The sequence below is a fragment of the Phyllopteryx taeniolatus genome, chromosome 16, assembly GCF_024500385.1.
Source record: "Phyllopteryx taeniolatus isolate TA_2022b chromosome 16, UOR_Ptae_1.2, whole genome shotgun sequence".
NCBI lineage: Eukaryota > Metazoa > Chordata > Actinopteri > Syngnathiformes > Syngnathidae > Phyllopteryx > Phyllopteryx taeniolatus.
In genome coordinates, this window is record NC_084517.1 from 20471040 (window position 1) to 20487759 (window position 16720).

General features: G+C 46.1%; 1 protein-coding gene and 2 long non-coding RNA genes across 4 annotated transcripts; 2 read left to right on the forward strand and 1 right to left on the reverse strand.

Annotated features, from left to right (window-relative positions):
• Positions 1 to 219: 219 nt before the first annotated feature.
• LOC133466164 (transcription factor Sox-9-B-like) lies at positions 220 to 5426 on the forward strand. The gene is made up of 3 exons (XM_061749601.1): positions 220 to 935; positions 1151 to 1398; positions 3216 to 5426. The coding sequence occupies exons 1-3, from the start codon at positions 496 to 498 to the stop codon at positions 3965 to 3967; spliced, it is 1440 nt and encodes a 479-aa protein (XP_061605585.1). The 5' UTR covers positions 220 to 495; the 3' UTR covers positions 3968 to 5426.
• A 230-nt stretch (positions 5427 to 5656) lies between these two features.
• Positions 5657 to 11580, reverse strand: LOC133466566 (uncharacterized). Of its 2 annotated transcripts, none has more exons than XR_009784965.1 (3): positions 10583 to 11580; positions 7532 to 8229; positions 5657 to 6233 (listed from the first exon to the last, which is right to left on the reverse strand). It is a non-coding gene; the product is annotated as an uncharacterized LOC133466566 (long non-coding RNA). The 2 variants fall into 2 exon arrangements; XR_009784966.1 differs by lacking the exon at positions 10583 to 11580 and adding an exon at positions 8814 to 9144.
• Positions 9585 to 15331, forward strand: LOC133466567 (uncharacterized). Its single transcript, XR_009784967.1, has 3 exons — positions 9585 to 9814; positions 10104 to 10150; positions 13766 to 15331. It is a non-coding gene; the product is annotated as an uncharacterized LOC133466567 (long non-coding RNA).
• Positions 15332 to 16720: the final 1389 nt, after the last annotated feature.

Consider the following 16720-nt stretch of genomic DNA (forward strand, 5'->3'; position numbering starts at 1 on the left):
ATTCGAAAGATCCACAAAAAGAGAGCTGCAAAATAATATCGATTGTTATTTTGTTGCATTTAGCAATTTCACGTGATTATATTTGAGCGCAAAATAAGGAGTTCGGTGTATGAAGTCTTGGCTGCTCGATGTCGCGTTACGTCCCCGCCTACCGGGCCCGGTGGTTGGGCCCCCCCCCCCCCCCTCCTTCTGCAATCACTTCCTGGCCCTTCCAATAAATTCTGCGCCTCCAAAAAACCTCCTCACAAGCTCCACTGACTGAGGCGCGTTTGTTCCCAAAGTTGAGGAGGCGAAAACCGCACTTTGCCCTCCTTGCAAACTCAACAGGACCGACGTTCGATTTGGTTTTTGGGACCTTCCTTCCAAGCAGCAGGAGTGCGCGCACCGTCGCAGGCGGGCTGCCGGTGCACTATTGTCGGGGCTCGGCGCGTGCGGATTCGCACTTTTTCTTCCTTTTTTTTTTTTTTTTGGGGTGCCCCTCGCCGCCTGTTTCGCATGAATCTCCTCGACCCTTACCTGAAAATGAGCGAAGAACAGGACAAGTGTCTCTCCGACGCGCCCAGTCCCAGCATGTCCGAGGACTCGGCCGGCTCGCCGTGCCCGTCCGGCTCCGGCTCGGGCTCGGGCTCGGACACGGAGAACACCCGGCCCTCCGACATGCACCTCCTGCACGACGCCGACTACAAGAAGGAGGGCGACGAGGAGAAGTTCCCCGTGTGCATCCGGGACGCCGTGTCGCAGGTGCTGAAGGGCTACGACTGGACCCTGGTGCCCATGCCGGTGCGCGTCAACGGCTCGAGCAAGAACAAGCCGCACGTCAAGAGGCCCATGAACGCCTTCATGGTTTGGGCCCAGGCTGCGCGTCGGAAGCTGGCCGACCAGTACCCGCACCTGCACAACGCGGAGCTCAGCAAAACTCTGGGCAAACTCTGGAGGTGCGTCCACTTTTCTCTCGTTTGCGGCTTTACGCACAACTTTGCGCCAGCAATCCTCCAACATGCATGCTCGAAAATTCATCTTTGCAACATTTAAACAACCCTTTACCGTCCATCACAGCGCACACACACCATAGCGAGTTTGTTTCCATTGCGCCGTCCCAGTGCGTCAACACACCTACAAAAGCATTTTTGTCCCCCTTTCTCTCCCGCAGGCTCCTCAATGAGGCCGAGAAGCGACCGTTCGTGGAGGAGGCCGAGCGCCTCAGGGTGCAGCACAAGAAGGACCACCCGGACTACAAGTACCAGCCGCGGCGGAGGAAGTCGGTGAAGAACGGCCAGAGCGAGCCCGACGAAGGCGAGCAGACGCACATCTCGCCCAACGCCATCTTCAAGGCCTTGCAGCGGGCAGACTCGCCCGCCTCCAGCATGGGCGAGATGCACTCCCCCGGAGAGCACTCGGGTAACAAAACGGACAAATCGCACATTTCTGCCTTTTATACGTACATTGGCAATCTAAGGGGTCTTTTTTTTTTTAACCGAAATATCAGTGTAGGAAGGAGACTCCAATGATGTGTAGTTTAACTTATTCATATTTGTCACTGTCCTGCTTTTATATGTCATTTTATAAACAATAATGGTCCACCAACACTTTTGCATGCAACTCTAATGCAATCCGATGCATTAGATGACAAACTGAGAATTTAATTGGGGTACGACATCACAGCTGATGTCAAATTTTAGCCTGTGCGTCAAAAAAACAAACAAAAAAAAGGGGGAAGTGCGCGACACAGCTGATAAAGGACAAGAAGATCCGGCAGGGCAAACTAAGGAGTGGATTTATAACAATTATTGTTGAATCGATGAAGCGAGCTTTTTGGGTCGCTCATGAAAAATCACTTCTAATTGTAATTTTATGGGTACAAACAAAAACAAAAAACAAACCTGCAAAACAAATGGGATATTCATGTGTGAGTTGAATTCCGATTTAAAAAAAAATATATATAGCGCTTCAGGTCACCAATGCAAAATCACAATTGAATGTAGGTTAAAAAAAAAAAAAGAGCTGCAAAAGAAGGCAGAAAAAGGACAGAAACATTTGGCAGGAACAACATTAAACAAACACACTAATGATTCCAAGTAACAGAGTTGATTCATGTTGGATGTTAAATTCAGATTTTTTTCACTAATGGAAACTCATCACTCAGTGTAACCGATGTCAAGATTAAGTTCGATGAAGCAATTTCGATAATCGATAATTACTCAGTTAATTTTTCTTGGTGGTCTTTTTGAAGAAAAAAAAAGAAAAGCTGGCCAAAGTAACACAAAAAGGACAGGGAGAAGCGGGAGGCACAAAATTCAATAGACAAGGAAATACATCCACAGGAACCCCTTTCACACTGCTGTTCGCGAGGCGAGTCACATTTTTATATAATTGCGCACGTCAATAGTTGAAACTGTGAATGTACCACAAACTGTGATCCCAAAACAAACAAATTAAATCATTTCAAACTCATCTTGCCTTGCCCTTGAAACTACATTTGATATGCACATTAAGATGCGCACGAGACTCCCTGTAACGCCCTTCCTTGGCACCGATTACGACTTTCCTATTGGCTAGCGCTGCTGGTGGAATCTTAGGGCATTACGGGAAGAGCACAAAAATGCAAATCGGTGAGTTTTTCAGGTTCCCCAGAAGGGGAAAAAAACACAAATAGGGGAATTTGTGAGTAGTTGACAGTGAATAGGTGGCAGTTCACTGGATAACACCTGGAGGACGCACAAAGTGCTTAACATCGGTTCTTCCCAACCTTTAGTGAGCCAAGGAAACTATTTTAAAATGTCACGGCTGACCACCAAACAAAAATGTCAATTAGGTAACGTTAATGGTACCTTCTGCAATCGACTGGAAGAGCGTCCCTGACTGAGACAGATGAACAAAGAAAGAAATACATAAATAAATTGTTGGACCAATTTAGTGGCATTGGATAATTTCCCGCACCAAATCTGATGATCTCTCATGGTACACTAGTTGGGAATCACTTCTTTCAATTGCTAAAATAGAAAGTCACAAACATTTTACAAAAAGTGAGTGGTACACGCTGCTGCCTTTCATGCAGTTGGCACGGGTTTGATTCCCGGCCGGCGCCCCGATACCCAGCCACGGCCGGTCCCAACAAACAAACAAACAAACAAACAAACAAACGGGACAAGCCGAAAGTCGCAAATACAACGTCCGGCGTCACCGTGTGATGCTAACCGTCCTTTCCCTTCCACCAGGTCAGTCCCAGGGTCCGCCCACGCCCCCGACCACCCCCAAGACAGACCTGCCGTCCGCCAAGCCCGACCTGAAGCGCGAGGGTCGCCCGCTTCAGGAGGGCCCGAGCCGCCAGCTCAACATCGACTTCGGCGCCGTCGACATCGGCGAGCTGAGCAGCGACGTCATCTCTAACATGGGCAGCTTCGACGTGGACGAGTTCGACCAGTACCTGCCGCCCCACAGCCACGCCGCCGCCCAGGGGGGCTACGTCGCCGGCTACGGCGCGGGCGGCTCCTCGGTCGCCGCCCAGGGGAGCAACGTCGGGGCCTGGATGTCCAAGCAGCAGCACTCTCTGAGCGCCTTGGGCGGAACGGCGGCGGGGGAGCCGGCCCAACAGCGAGCCACTCAGATCAAGACGGAGCAACTGAGCCCGAGTCACTACAGCGAGCAGCAGCAGCAGGGGCAGGGGGGCTCCCCCCAACACGTCGCCTACGGCTCCTTCAGCCTGCAGCACTACAGCGCCGCGTCGTACCCGCCCATCACCAGGGCCCATTATGACTATTCCGACCACCAGGCGGGCGCCTACTACACCCACTCGTCCGCTCCGGGCCAGGGCTCCGGCCTCTACTCCACCTTCAGCTACATGAGCCCCGGGCAGAGGCCCATGTACACCCCCATCGCCGACACCGCCGGGGTCCCCTCGGTGCCGCCCGCCCACAGTCCGCAGCACTGGGAGCAGCAGCCCATTTACACCCAGCTGTCCCGGCCGTGAGGACCGCCCCCCCTGCCCCCCGCCCTCTAAAAACACCACATTGACTCTTCTTTTTCGAGTTGTATCTCTCTGGGGTCACTGATCGTGTCGCGGTACATCCGCCTGACTTGAGCGCAGTCACTTTGGCTTCAGTTCCCACGCAGTGACGGTGTGAATGCTTGTCTGTCTATATGTTCGCTGCGATCAGTCCAGGCTGTAGTCAGCTGAGAAAGGCGCCAGTTTCCCGCGACTGAACAGGATAAGCGGTATAGAGAATGAATGTATGGATGTATCTCTCTGGATTGGCTCCCGACAGTGCCTTTTTGTAACGCTTGGAATGGCGATTATATTTTTCTAGATATAATACAAGAATAAATCCTCCGTGAGGACATAGTGCTTTGAAATATTTTAGTATGTACTGTGTATGTGTTCTGCTCTGCAGCTAATCCGTGCCATCCGTTGAAATGTCTTAAAGGAGCGAGAATGCCGAGTAAAATGGAGAAAGAAAAGAAAAAAAAAAGCACCCTCTGTGGCCTTGCTTCTGTTTTTTTTTTTTTTTTTTTTTTGTACGGCATGGTGTGACGACAGTTTTTTTGTTATTTTTTCCCGACTGTACATATTTTTATTTCAGTAGAGGACTGATCGTTGCAGGCTATGTCAGAGGTTTGGCGAGGGGGGAGGGGGGGGGGGGGCGGGATACATTGTTTATTTATATATTCTGAGCATTTGGTCTTTTTATAACAGCTCCTCTGAGGTTTTTAGAGTTTTATGACGGGCCACAGTATGACAGGCCTTAGTTTGACGGGTCATAGGTTGCGCTACAAGCCGTTCTTTTTCGGCGGGGGGGCCTTACCGCAACCCTCGCTTCCGTCTGCCTTGATGCCACCGGTGCCTGCGGGGCCACGGGCGCGGGGCTCCGTCCACCGCCGTTCCCACTTCCTGCTCTCAGCAGCCAGCAGATCTGAGCCCCGCCACGCGCTTCTGTCCTCTCGACAACGCCCTCTCTAACCTCACTTAATTTATTCTTTAGCATTAATTTTATTGGAAAATTAACTCTTTTTTTTTTTTTTTTTTTTGCAATTGTCTTTGGAGTTCAGAGGCTCGTCGAGCAGAGTAGTTTGCTGTCGTTTTGTTTTGTGGTACACTTGTGTTTATTTATCGTTTGTAAATGTTATCATTTGATTCTCTGCACGTGTTCAGATGATTCGAGTCAAACTGGAAATTGTTTTCTTTTTTCTCACTGTCTTTTGGAAGCTATTTTGTGGGGAAAAAAAATTGTTGCTGCAATGGACACGATACTTTTTGTTTTTCAGAGATTTGTGTTCCTTCTTTTATATTCTGTATCATTAGTCCTGATTTGTGTCATCTCTTATCGCAGTCTCCTTTTAGGTAAACATGGCATCGTCTTAAAAAAAAAAAAAAAGTGTATCTTTTTTTTGTATCATATTGTTTGCAATAAAAACAAAACACTGTAAACTGTCATCGCCTCCTTTTCATTTCAAATATTTCTATTAAAAACCTTCCAGAAGCGCCATTATCTGATTTAATTTAATGTAATTCACTTTGCTTCAAATAATAATAATTATTTTTTTTGGGTAAGAATTATTTAATACATGCAATCATCCCCATAAAACAAACTACGTATGCAACATTATTTTCTTTTATTACTTGCCAATACGTTTGTTAAAAATACATAGAAAATATTGCCATTTGAATAAAAAATTCTAACATTTTACTGCGATAAAAGTAAATAAAGTACTGTAGGTTTTTTTTTTCCATTTAAAAAAAAAGCAACAAACAATTGTTTATTACAGGAGATACAGCTGTTACATCATGTGCTGTAGCTTGGCATTAGCAAGGCAGCTAGCTAGCTAATTTTAGATAGTCCGTTATTTCACAAGCTATACCTTTGCTAGCTTTAGCTGTTAGCAAACAAGCTACTGAAAGGATAGATACTGTAGATTACGTAGATAGATTTAGCTGACCTCCTTTTCTATTTTTGCGTTTTCATTTACTGCCTTATACTTGGCGTAAGTGTGCTTCTGTTTTCCCGTATTGGACAACAAGTCGGTGAGCAGATTCAGGGCCCCTCGTCAGGACCGCGTGCTTCCCGACCAAACAGCGGGAGGACACTTGATGAATGTTTCCAAGAGGGGATCGGAAACGAGACCAAATCTTTCTTTTCTTTTTTTCTCCAGACGGGCCTTTCCATGGGCAATTTTCCCAGGACGACCCATTATTATTCCGCGGAGACGTCTGCCCCCTCCGAGCCCGATGGGTGGTCTTTCTGAAGGCAAAAGGAAGAGGAAAAGAAAGGGTAAAAGGCTAAGAAAAAAAAAATTCGACGGATACACCCACAGAGAAACTGGAAAACAATCAAATAGATCTTAAAGTCTAAAGTCAATGCAGATCAGGTGAGGTGGACCTTTTTCCTATTCCAGGCCATTTCAGTTCTTATTAAGTCCTCCGAGGGCCGTAAATGTGACCTTCACGTCTTAGTTCTTTTCAGAACATTTGCTCCGAGGTGGTATTTGTTTTCAGAGCGGGTCGTACCGTGGGTCAAAACCACAGCGTCAAATATTGATGCAGTTGTGCACAAAAATTGACACCAAATTGCTCTTTTCTCCCTCACAGTACTGTCAACACATCCAAACAACCGATTAAAAAAAAATCCCATTTCATTACAAGCTTTTTCTAAGATTTTTAAAACTGCTTATACAAGTTTCCCCCTTTTTCATTCATGTGGATATAGCAATTTAATAGAGATGTTTTTCGATAATACAGTGTCTTACGCTGCGATTCCCACCCGTGGTATCCATTGCCAGAAACTTGCGAGTTTGTTTTGGTTTTGTTCACACTGTGTGTATTTGCGTGACACAATTCCTCTGTTTAAGACACTTTAAATGGACCTTCACACTGAGTTACTTTTCCAAACGGTCCATAAAATTCCTCCCGAAACCAATGGCGGAGGAAGGCGAGCTAAATCACAAGCGTGTTTCCATGGAGGTTTCACCCTCAGCTCAAGAAGTGCGGCACATTTCCTTCAGGATTGATTGAAGAATGGGAACTTTATTCATTTCACAGTGGAAGACTATGAAACCGTTTATGGGGAGATCCCAATGGATCCAAAGAAGCTCAGAGCCTTTGCTGGACACCACGATGATCAACGGGCAATCTCCCGGATCCCATTTCTGACACCAATTTGCCGCAAAAACAAGATGTGGGAAATGATCTTTATGGAATAACATTATTGTCTCCCCTGGATTCTCACTGTGGTCGCAAAACTTTGCCCCCGCTGCAATCCGTCTTGAGCTCGGCCCCACGGGGACGGCGCCCAGTGCCAAGTAGCCGTGCCGAGGCCAAGCCTGGGTGCACTCGCCTCCCTCTTCCCACCCTCGCCCGTCTTTGTGCGGTCATGTGTAAGAAACCTGGCACCGGCCCGAGGTCAGCGTCCCAAAATGATATTAGCATAATCCCATTAAGTGTGTCAGAGGCCTCGTGAGCTCCGAGAAGACGGGGAGAGGAAGGTCGCTGGAACCAAAGGAATGGACTAAAGAGGGGATAAAACAAGAGAACATTTCTTACCTCTACTGTAATGACAATTTAATTTCCCTTACAGGATGAATAATGGATCAAGTGATCAACCAATTATTTTTACCTAGAGAAAATACAAAAGGGCAAATGTGAGAAGCTTGTTTGACTTTGGTTAAAAAAAAAACAAAAAAAAAAACAACAGCAGCAATCCAGAGAACATAGCTCGGGGGATTTATTTTGTACTTTTAATCATTTAAATTGAGTTCGAGGAGGGGAAGATATCGAGTAACTATACATTTTTTTGACGATATCGATGATATCAAGATACAGTGATTGTGCAACAATCAATGGACAATACCTAATGAGATCTAATTGAGAGTAAATCATTTTTTATTAATGTGAACCGGGGAGTGCAAAAAGTAGGTACACAGCTGAGCCACTGACTACTAAAGCGGGCTAACTCCATTTGGGTACCTTATATTAGAAATGAATTGAGAAATGGCTTATTTTGAAGATGACTACATCAGCACTTATCTTGATTCATCAGTGCAACACTGGGGCAACTTTTATTTCTGAGATTGCGGCGTCCATGAAATTGGCTTCATTGCCTGCTCAAACGTCCCAGAGAGTGATGTTCAGAAATTGACTGCGGCCGTTTCCGATACGGGCGACATGGCCAGCCGCCCTGGGCGACAATCTCCGAGGACCCCGTTGTTTTCGGAATGGTTTCGATCTTCATCGTTGATAGCCTTGTGAAAGTGTGAATAAAAAAACAAACAAACACAAACACTGAAATTAGCTTGGTGGCTTTGTCGGATTGTATTTCTGCAAAAAAGTTCGATTGAAGTTGCTTGACCGGCAAATCATTTGAGTTGACGAGCTCGTTTGAATCCTTTCATTGTTCATGCTCAACTTCGTTACTTTGCCACGAAACTAAAACCTGACTAAACAACCTTGCACGCTGAGCAGGAAGAACCACATTAATGCATTTAATAATCGCGGTGGCTTTGTATGTTGTTCTGTTCCTCGGTTGACGATCGAATGTTTTCATTATTACTATTATGAAGATTAGCCGAGCTAATGCAGGTAGGTTTCTGTCCGCTCGCATTCTTTGCTGATAATTAGCTTGCGTGTTTGGCCTTTGGTACTGGATAACAGCGTGCAAAACAATGCAGCATGAGCTAAGCTAACATTCTCACATCAGATAGGCGTGGCGCTCGCTGTGAGAGTGTTTGTCTTTTTCGAGGCGCATTAGTTAGCGTCGGTTCTCACAGTGACAGCGAGAAGGCCAAACTCGCAGGCAAGTGGCAGGGCGACCGTATGTCAAACATACCGGGGCCTCTGTTTGGTCATTCCATGCGCAGGACAACCGGTAGCACTTAATCCTCTGCTCAAATAAGTTAATACCTCAACTAACACGTTCAAGTTCAGGGCCAAATGCAAATTCCACAGTGACAGAGATGGTCGAACCAGGCAGTAAAACCAATTAATTACACGCACACACACAGTGACTCACACTCACTAGCGTCGGGAAAGAAAACCTTTTTTTTCCACTCCGATCTGTCACCTTTGCTTCTGTTCTCTTTGTTTAATGTTTAACCCAGCCAGACGTAAGTGGCGCAAGGCGGAGGGTTAAGTTTTGATATCCGTTTGTTAGTTGGCAAAAAAAAAAAAAAAGACAAAAAAAACAACAACAACAACAACACTGACATACAACAACTTTTGACAACTTTTGGCTTCGGGTGTGAGGCAGGGCACATATAGACAAACAAGCATTCGCACTCACAATTTGACGTCTTCAATGAACCTGACCTGAGTTTTTGCAATGCGGGAGCAAGTGAGAGTACCTGGACAAAATCGTGCTGACCACTGCTTTCATTCTACAAAGTACTAACATTGTTTTACCGGGAAGTTAAGACTTTCCAAGTAGTATTTGTCTCAAACGGGTTGCCGTAGAAACCCCGGCTATCAAACAAAGCCTCCCATCTGAAGCATTCAAAGGGATTCTTCCGAGACAAAATGGTCATATTCCCGTGTATGCCGCCTTTTTAGGACATTAATTAGTTGCAGTTCATGCATGGGCAGGGGAAATTGGTGGGGGGTTCTGGTTTGTTCTGCTATGTGCACCCATTATTTTCTCTGCAGGCACTCCCATTCTGGTCCAACAACCTCTTGGAGCATCAGCACATTTTTTTATCTCCTCCTCGTCGTTTAGGGGAAGCAATTGTGCGTCTTTACTTTGGATCATTTGCGTGACGAGACACACCTGGACAAGACACGAGTGGCTGGATGGAGCTGATTGGTAGACGCAAGGAACGGGGCTAACGAGAACAGGTGGGAACGAAATGCTCACGAGCAAAGCGAGACATGAACATGGGACACAGGAAAACAAGATGAAACATGAAACAAAACGAAATGGAAACAAAAATGACCACCTCTTGCACATGCCTGGATTTTGACATTCATACTACCTTATTGCGCGAAAATACTTAAAACCTATTTGAATGTGTATGTCTTATATTTGAATGTCGTTTAGTTTCTATGGGGGGGCGGGGTGTGTGTGTGTGTGTGTGTGTGTGAATGGTGTTCTTGAGAGACTAATGTGGAATGTCTGTCTTTGTAGATGGGACGGATTTCGGCAAACGAGTGCAAAGGCGAAGCTGACAGATGGTACATCCCGTCTTTTTCTTCGCTCACCCCTCAAGACACTTTCACTAACTTGCTGTGAAATTCCAGAGAGACGTCAGAAATCAAGCATCGCGATGTATACTCTCAACTTCCCAAATGCTAGCCACATCGTAAAACGCTTCTTCCCAACCGGATTCCCCCCCCCCCCCCCCCCCCCCCCCCCTAAACCAATCCCATTGCAGTTACACTGCAAATTCCCCCCCCCCCCCCCTCCACTTCTGTCGCCATAGTAACAAAATCTTCCGGCATTAGCACAGGATGAGCCCAAAACCCTGGGAAAAATCATGCCCTCTCCTGATTTATGAAGGCTGCGAATCGTTCCAAATTCTCTCCCAAACGTGTCAACAAACATCACAGCGCAGGTTCAGCCGGCCCGCAGCTCTTGTGAAAAGACCCGAAGGTCCTGTTTGACACCTTGTTAAGGGTTGCCTGTCCTTCCTCGTGGCCTCGCCGTCCCTCGCTCTTGCGGCCCTTTGGAGCGTTTCCGGCGCTGACCCCGAAGTGCCGAGCGTCAGTCTCCCACCGCAACAATCCGGCGCCATTTGGCCTCCACATTTGTCCTCCCTGAAACCATTTAAGGTTCTCATTTTGTTGCGAGACCGCGGTGTTGCAGGTTGCGTCAAAGTATTCGTCAATAAGCATGACAAAAGACTGCAAGATTGAGAAATGAGACCAATGCGGAATACAAGGGAGGGATTGGAAGAAGAGGAAGAAGCAAGGATGAAAGGGAAACACATATACACACAATCCCATGAAATATGACAGCTTGGGGGGAAGCCATATTGTAGCAATCTCATCCTGTGGTCATTAATCGCATCCTGCTGTTTTGCAGCCCGCCTCAGCGTCATGTCAGACGCATTCCCCCAAGCCCAGTGGGTGTGCCGCACAAAAAACTTAGATCATCTCTAGTTCAGAGAGAGCAGCCACGCTACTCGCCCGATCTCGTAAGCTGAGGTCGGCAACGCATCAAAATAATCGGGCTCTTTTTGTCCGGATTTTCTGACCAAGGACGACAAACGCCAGATCTTGGGGTCTGAGGTGTGTTAAGAGTGAATTTGTCGCGGTAATAGGGTCGGAAATGCGTCGCGGCCAACAATCGAAAATATTAAACGCTCAATATTGACGACCAAAACTCTTCATGTGATGTGGAGAAAGCCGACTACTCCCAAGTCACGACTCTATGAATTGTGACGTGAAACAGAATTTAGTCAATCAAGAAGCGACCTGACTAGGGAACAAGGAAGCGGCCATAAATAAAAAGCGGATGTCGTATTTTGTGTCAGTGGCTTCACCAGACGGCAAGAAGTAATTTCCAAATTTCTTTTTATTGACCACATCGCCATTCTACAACACTCACGCCTCCAGTCCCTTCGGCAACACTCGGGAAACATCGGCACAACATATCCGGTAGTTTTTCTTCTTTTTCGTTTTGGATTTTTATTTAAATCACGTTTGATCACGTGACATTTCTGTCTTGGGAAGATCGGTGGTGGAAGAGAATCTTTATGTGTGTGGTGTTCGGTGTAGAGATTAACGGCGCACACCACACACAGTACGAGCAAGACTGTTAATTGCCTGATTTTTGAATGCCTGGGACTACCAGGTGCTGGATACTTACCGAGCCTCACCCCAACGGCGACCCCGAATAAGAAAAAAGATGTAAAGAAGAAGAAGATCTCCATTTCAGACAGAAGCAAGCAGAATGGGGGTACAGAATGACTATGAAAGTTACGTCCTCCGTATCAAAGTGACGCAAGAAAATCATGCAAAACAAATAAGAATCGAGGTGTTGGGGTGTAACTAATTACATGGAACTAGATTATGCAATTTAATTACAAAATTAATGTAATTGCTATCCATTACATTAGCGGGAGAAAATGCGTAATTCAATTAAAGTTGCTTTTGGAAATTTCCATGATTGCAATTTAAATTCCGCTTGAAAAATAGCTGCAAAACCTCAGATTCTTTTTTTCATGTCTCTTCGTCCTTCTGAAGCCGACGCTTGTGATGGGCTCCGTCTGGTCATGTGGCATTCTGCCGTAGTCTCACACATGATTGGGCACAGATTGGGCACATGTACATAATAAAATGAGAATACATCCACATACTGTATATTGAAGTCATGTGCAGCCTGCAGAGCGGTGCACGGCCCAAAGCATCAATCTCCTCACCGCTAAGAGAACTCACTGACTTCTAATACTGAACGCTCGAACTCCTGAAAGTTTCATTGCCGTTAAATACATCTCCTTATTGTGACAGCCCCGCTATGTATTATCTTGTCAGGATCTCTGAGCAGCAGGCTCGAAGCGGTCTTCTCAACCCGCCATGATTGATGGGCTCCCCGACACGGCTTCCATTCCGCTTGTCAAGAGCGCTCTCAGGTTTCTGGCGTCTGGCTGTCAATTTGCGCTTTCGCACGGACTGAAATCGAAATATTTTTCAGTGATAATAGTGCGGTCAGTTGTTCTGCACGGTCTGAAAAGCAAAAGTGAGAGAAAGTCAAGGATATGAGAGCAGCGGGGAGCCCTTCTTCCTCTTCCCCAGTCAGCCACCTTAGCACTTGTCAGTCATAATGACAAATGGCAGCGCTTGATGAAACACAAGGGTTACATCATCACTTCCCTAATGAGGCCGCTCACAGCAGGAGGGAGGAAGAGGAGGGGGCGGGGGGGATGGGTAGTATGAACAGAGGTAAAGATAACAAGGAGGAAAAAGAGGGGCCTCGCTGGCTCGTGATGGTCAACCAAATTGGGGAAAATATGGAGTTTGGGGAGACTTGATACTTTCGTTGACTCATCCAGAAGTACTTGGGCCTGGCTGATTTAGTTCAGCACAAATGTGTTTTGGTGGGTTGGAGTTCAGGTGGGCTCTGAAATTGATGTACACTCATCCAAACATGTCTTTATGTTTAACCCTAACCCTCTTCTTAACCCTAACTCCTAACCCTAACCGCAACTAATCCCAAAAAACCCAATCCTAATCCTGAAACCAAACCCTTACCCTGATCGGCCCTATCCCTACCCGAATCCTGAAATTCAACCCTCAATAACCCTAATTTGAACCCTCAACCACAATCCTAGCCTAACCCTAAATCCTAATCCTAACTCTTGCCCCAACCCTAATGTAACCCTTAGCTCAAACCCTAACTCCAACCTATCTATACATTTTACTGGTTGTCAATCGAAAATGGGTCCAACTCTTTCAACCTGATCTCAAATCTAAATGAATGAACTCAAACCCTAAACCCAACCCTACTAACCTAACTCTCAACCCCAACCTTGAATCCCAAACCTTAACTCTCAACCCTGAACCCTACCGCTACCCCAACCCTATAAATGTATTTGAACATAAACATTTACCCTACTCAAACACTAATGCGCAACCTTGTGTCATGCACTTGCACATTCAAATACAGACCTCAATGGCCAAAGCATGAGGGCCATCGAGAGCATTCCTTAGATCTAAGAGAGTGACTGCAACAAGTAGCTCCATAATGGACCCTCCATCCAATAAAGGCACACTCATTGTAATCGAATTAGTTTGCTCGTTGTCAAGAAACGTGTGGAAGATGCCCTGACAGAACCTTTGCCCCTGCAGTAGGAATGGTGGGGTAGTGAAGAGGGCAGTGGGGGTGGGATTGATGGATTGGGCAGACTCAGCTGGATGTTCAGCAGAGACCCCCGCCGCCCCCCAGCCCCACATCCATCACAGTCCAGACTGAAGGAGAACAGACCTCCAGATGGACAGCACTGTGTTGCTGGGCCACCCGAGCGGACATCTGGAGCACCTCGGAAGTACCCCAAATTGTGACAGACGGCCGGCTCAGGTACCACCTGTGCCCTCTGCCGATTTTTCATGTAACTGTACTTTACTTGAGTGTTTATTTCGTATTCATTTATGTAACCTTGATTTATCCAGGTAAGGCAATTGAGAACAGATTCTCCTTTGCAATGCCAACCTGGCAGCAGAGTAAAACATGGCAAAACAAAAGCAAATAAAAATACATAACAACAAACTGTACGGTAGGATATAGTTACCCGACACATTACATTACATCTTAGCGCATGGTGAATAAAAGGTTCCATTAGGATGTACGGGGTGAGTTACATTATTCGTTGCAGAGTGTTTGGGGCAGAAGATTGAAAAGATTGGCAGTCATGGCCATCTCAGCTCAGCGATGGGGGCGATGACCGCGCTGCCTGGCACCCGTGGCCCGGTCGTGTCGAGTGAGCACCCAGGCGTAACACGGGGGATTTAATTGCGGTGCAAGGACTAATTGTACGGCCAGGGCAGCTGCTAATGAGTTAATTCCAGGCCGCTCATCCATGAGCAGAAGAAACAAGTCCTCGGCGCGGTAATTACGCCGCCGCTCATTAACCTCCGAGCTTCAGCACACAGGAGAGCTGAATGCGCTCGATTCAGACGATAATGCTTTTTAACCGTGCGGAGGCAGACCGAGTTGATTTGTAGAAACCCATTTCTTTATGTCAAATATACTTGGATTTGTTTTCTTTATCCTTTAATTTTGGGTTATTGCAATACGTGTTTGTTAATTCATTCATTTATTTGTTTGTTTATTTATTCAGTGACTGTGGTATGGTAGTTTATCGATTAATTCATGTATTTATTTCAAAATCTTTCTTGTGTTTCTTGCAACTCATTTTATTCAATTAGTCCAAATACTAATCATTATTATCATTTTATGTTTTCAATGTCAAATGATTTAATTGTGGTCTAATGCAAAGAGTGATTATTTATTTATTCATTCATTTCAAATATCATTGAATTTTTTTTAAAATGTGGTTTAATCCCACTAAAGTTTGTATTTATAAGCAATATATATGTATTTGAGTCTATATACTTAAAACATTCTTGAAATTAACCAATGATGGTTAACTTGCTGAAATATACTTTGGAGTTATTTGATATGGAAAGCATTTTGAGAGGTTCAATTTACAGAAGAATGCAAGAATGCGTCACGTGTTTGGGGGGGTCGACAGAATGCTTCCCCACCCCAGGTGCTGGCCAGCCACAGTACACCTCTGTAAGTGTGTACGTGAGGGGGCTGACAGTGTGAACATTTATTCATCTTAAATTGAACCTAAGCAGCCGTTTTCAAAGCCAACTCGCGGAGGCCCGCATGGCTCAACTTGCCAGGTTGCGAGTCATGTTGACAGATTTGAATGTATTTTCTGGGAGGGGCTATTTGTTTGGGAGGTGGGGCGGGAGAAGGAGTCAGGGGAAATATTTAGGGGAGTGGGTGGGGGGGATATATGTAATCCCGTGACCCTTCTATGACAGGCATCACGCTGCTCTCTAGGCACTGATGTCTTCCATATGGAGCCGGGAACGGTCAGCGCGTGTTTACACGAGGCAATCCCCGCAATGTGGTCCCAGGACTCGCTGTGCTTCTCTGCAGCCAACCGGATGAAAGATGCTTGAGCAATCAAGGCTCCCCCCCCCCCCCCCTCCCCTCCCCTTGCTGAAGATCCATTAACGCGGCCTGCACAGTGGCACCAAGCGGTGCTGCAACTGCCAAAAAAGCTCCACAGGCAATCCGTGCGCAAACACTGAAGAACCGCAAGTGATTTTTGACGGATTATGCAGATTACATAATTATTGGAGGCAATGAAAGTCCAAGGCCAAGTCAACACATTTTACCTGGCAGCCTATGAAAAGTGCTATTAATGTGGAATGTTCGTCAAAAGAAGAATTGAATCCCAAGGAAATATCAAGGCGTCAAGACGCTGGACGAAAGAGCCTCTTCTGCAATCATCTTAATCAAGGGGTAACTTTTTAATTCCTGGAGCCAGTCTCAAAACACTTTGTGCTTAGTCCTCTTTTCAGGTCTTTGAATGGGATATTAAACATTCATCCATATTAGGTCGCGGGTGAGCTGGAACCTATCCCAGCTGACTTTTTGCTGAGAGGTTGAGTACACCCTGGACCGGCGCATATAGACAAACACAAACACACACCTGTGAACAATTTAGAGTCTTCAATGAACTTAACACAGGGAGAACACGCAAAGTTCAGGAAGATTGGCGCCAAGATTTGAACTCTGAACCTGCAGACGTGCTAACCACTCGTTCACCAATGCTACTGCTGTTTATCAATTTAGCAGTTGAGTCATCCTGAATAATCATCCTAAAAGCAGAACGGTCCATCCCTCCATTCTCCGACTCTTATCCTAAAGTTGGAGTTTATCTTAGCTGCCTTTGGACAAGAGGCAGGGTACACCCTGGACTGGACAAACTAGCATTCAAACTCACATTCACACCTCTGGGCAATTAACATGCCAGTAATGGAGTGGATGAGAATTTCAATGGTTGTCTGTTATATATGATCGACCAATCAGGGTGTACCCTACCTGTCGCCCAATCCTTACCCGGGATCAAATCCATCTTGAACGGACGGGATAATAAGTAGAAAACGGGATGGGAGGATTAATGAAGTTCTTGTTTAAAACACTTTTTGAAGGAGCGACTAGAGGACTTTGAACAACATTTTTTAAAACTGGTTCCAGGTTTGGGATAGACTTCTGCCTGCCTG

What these genes read in the sequence shown, in the direction of transcription:
- LOC133466164 (XM_061749601.1), top strand. Translation starts at nt 496, where the DNA reads ATGAATCTCCTCGACCCTTACCTGAAAATGAGCGAAGAACAGGACAAG. An exon ending in ACTCTGGGCAAACTCTGGAG is followed by an intron (nt 936 to 1,150) that starts GTGCGTCCACTT and finishes TCTCTCCCGCAG; the next exon opens with GCTCCTCAATGAGGCCGAGA. An exon ending in CTCCCCCGGAGAGCACTCGG is followed by an intron (nt 1,399 to 3,215) that starts GTAACAAAACGG and finishes CCCTTCCACCAG; the next exon opens with GTCAGTCCCAGGGTCCGCCC.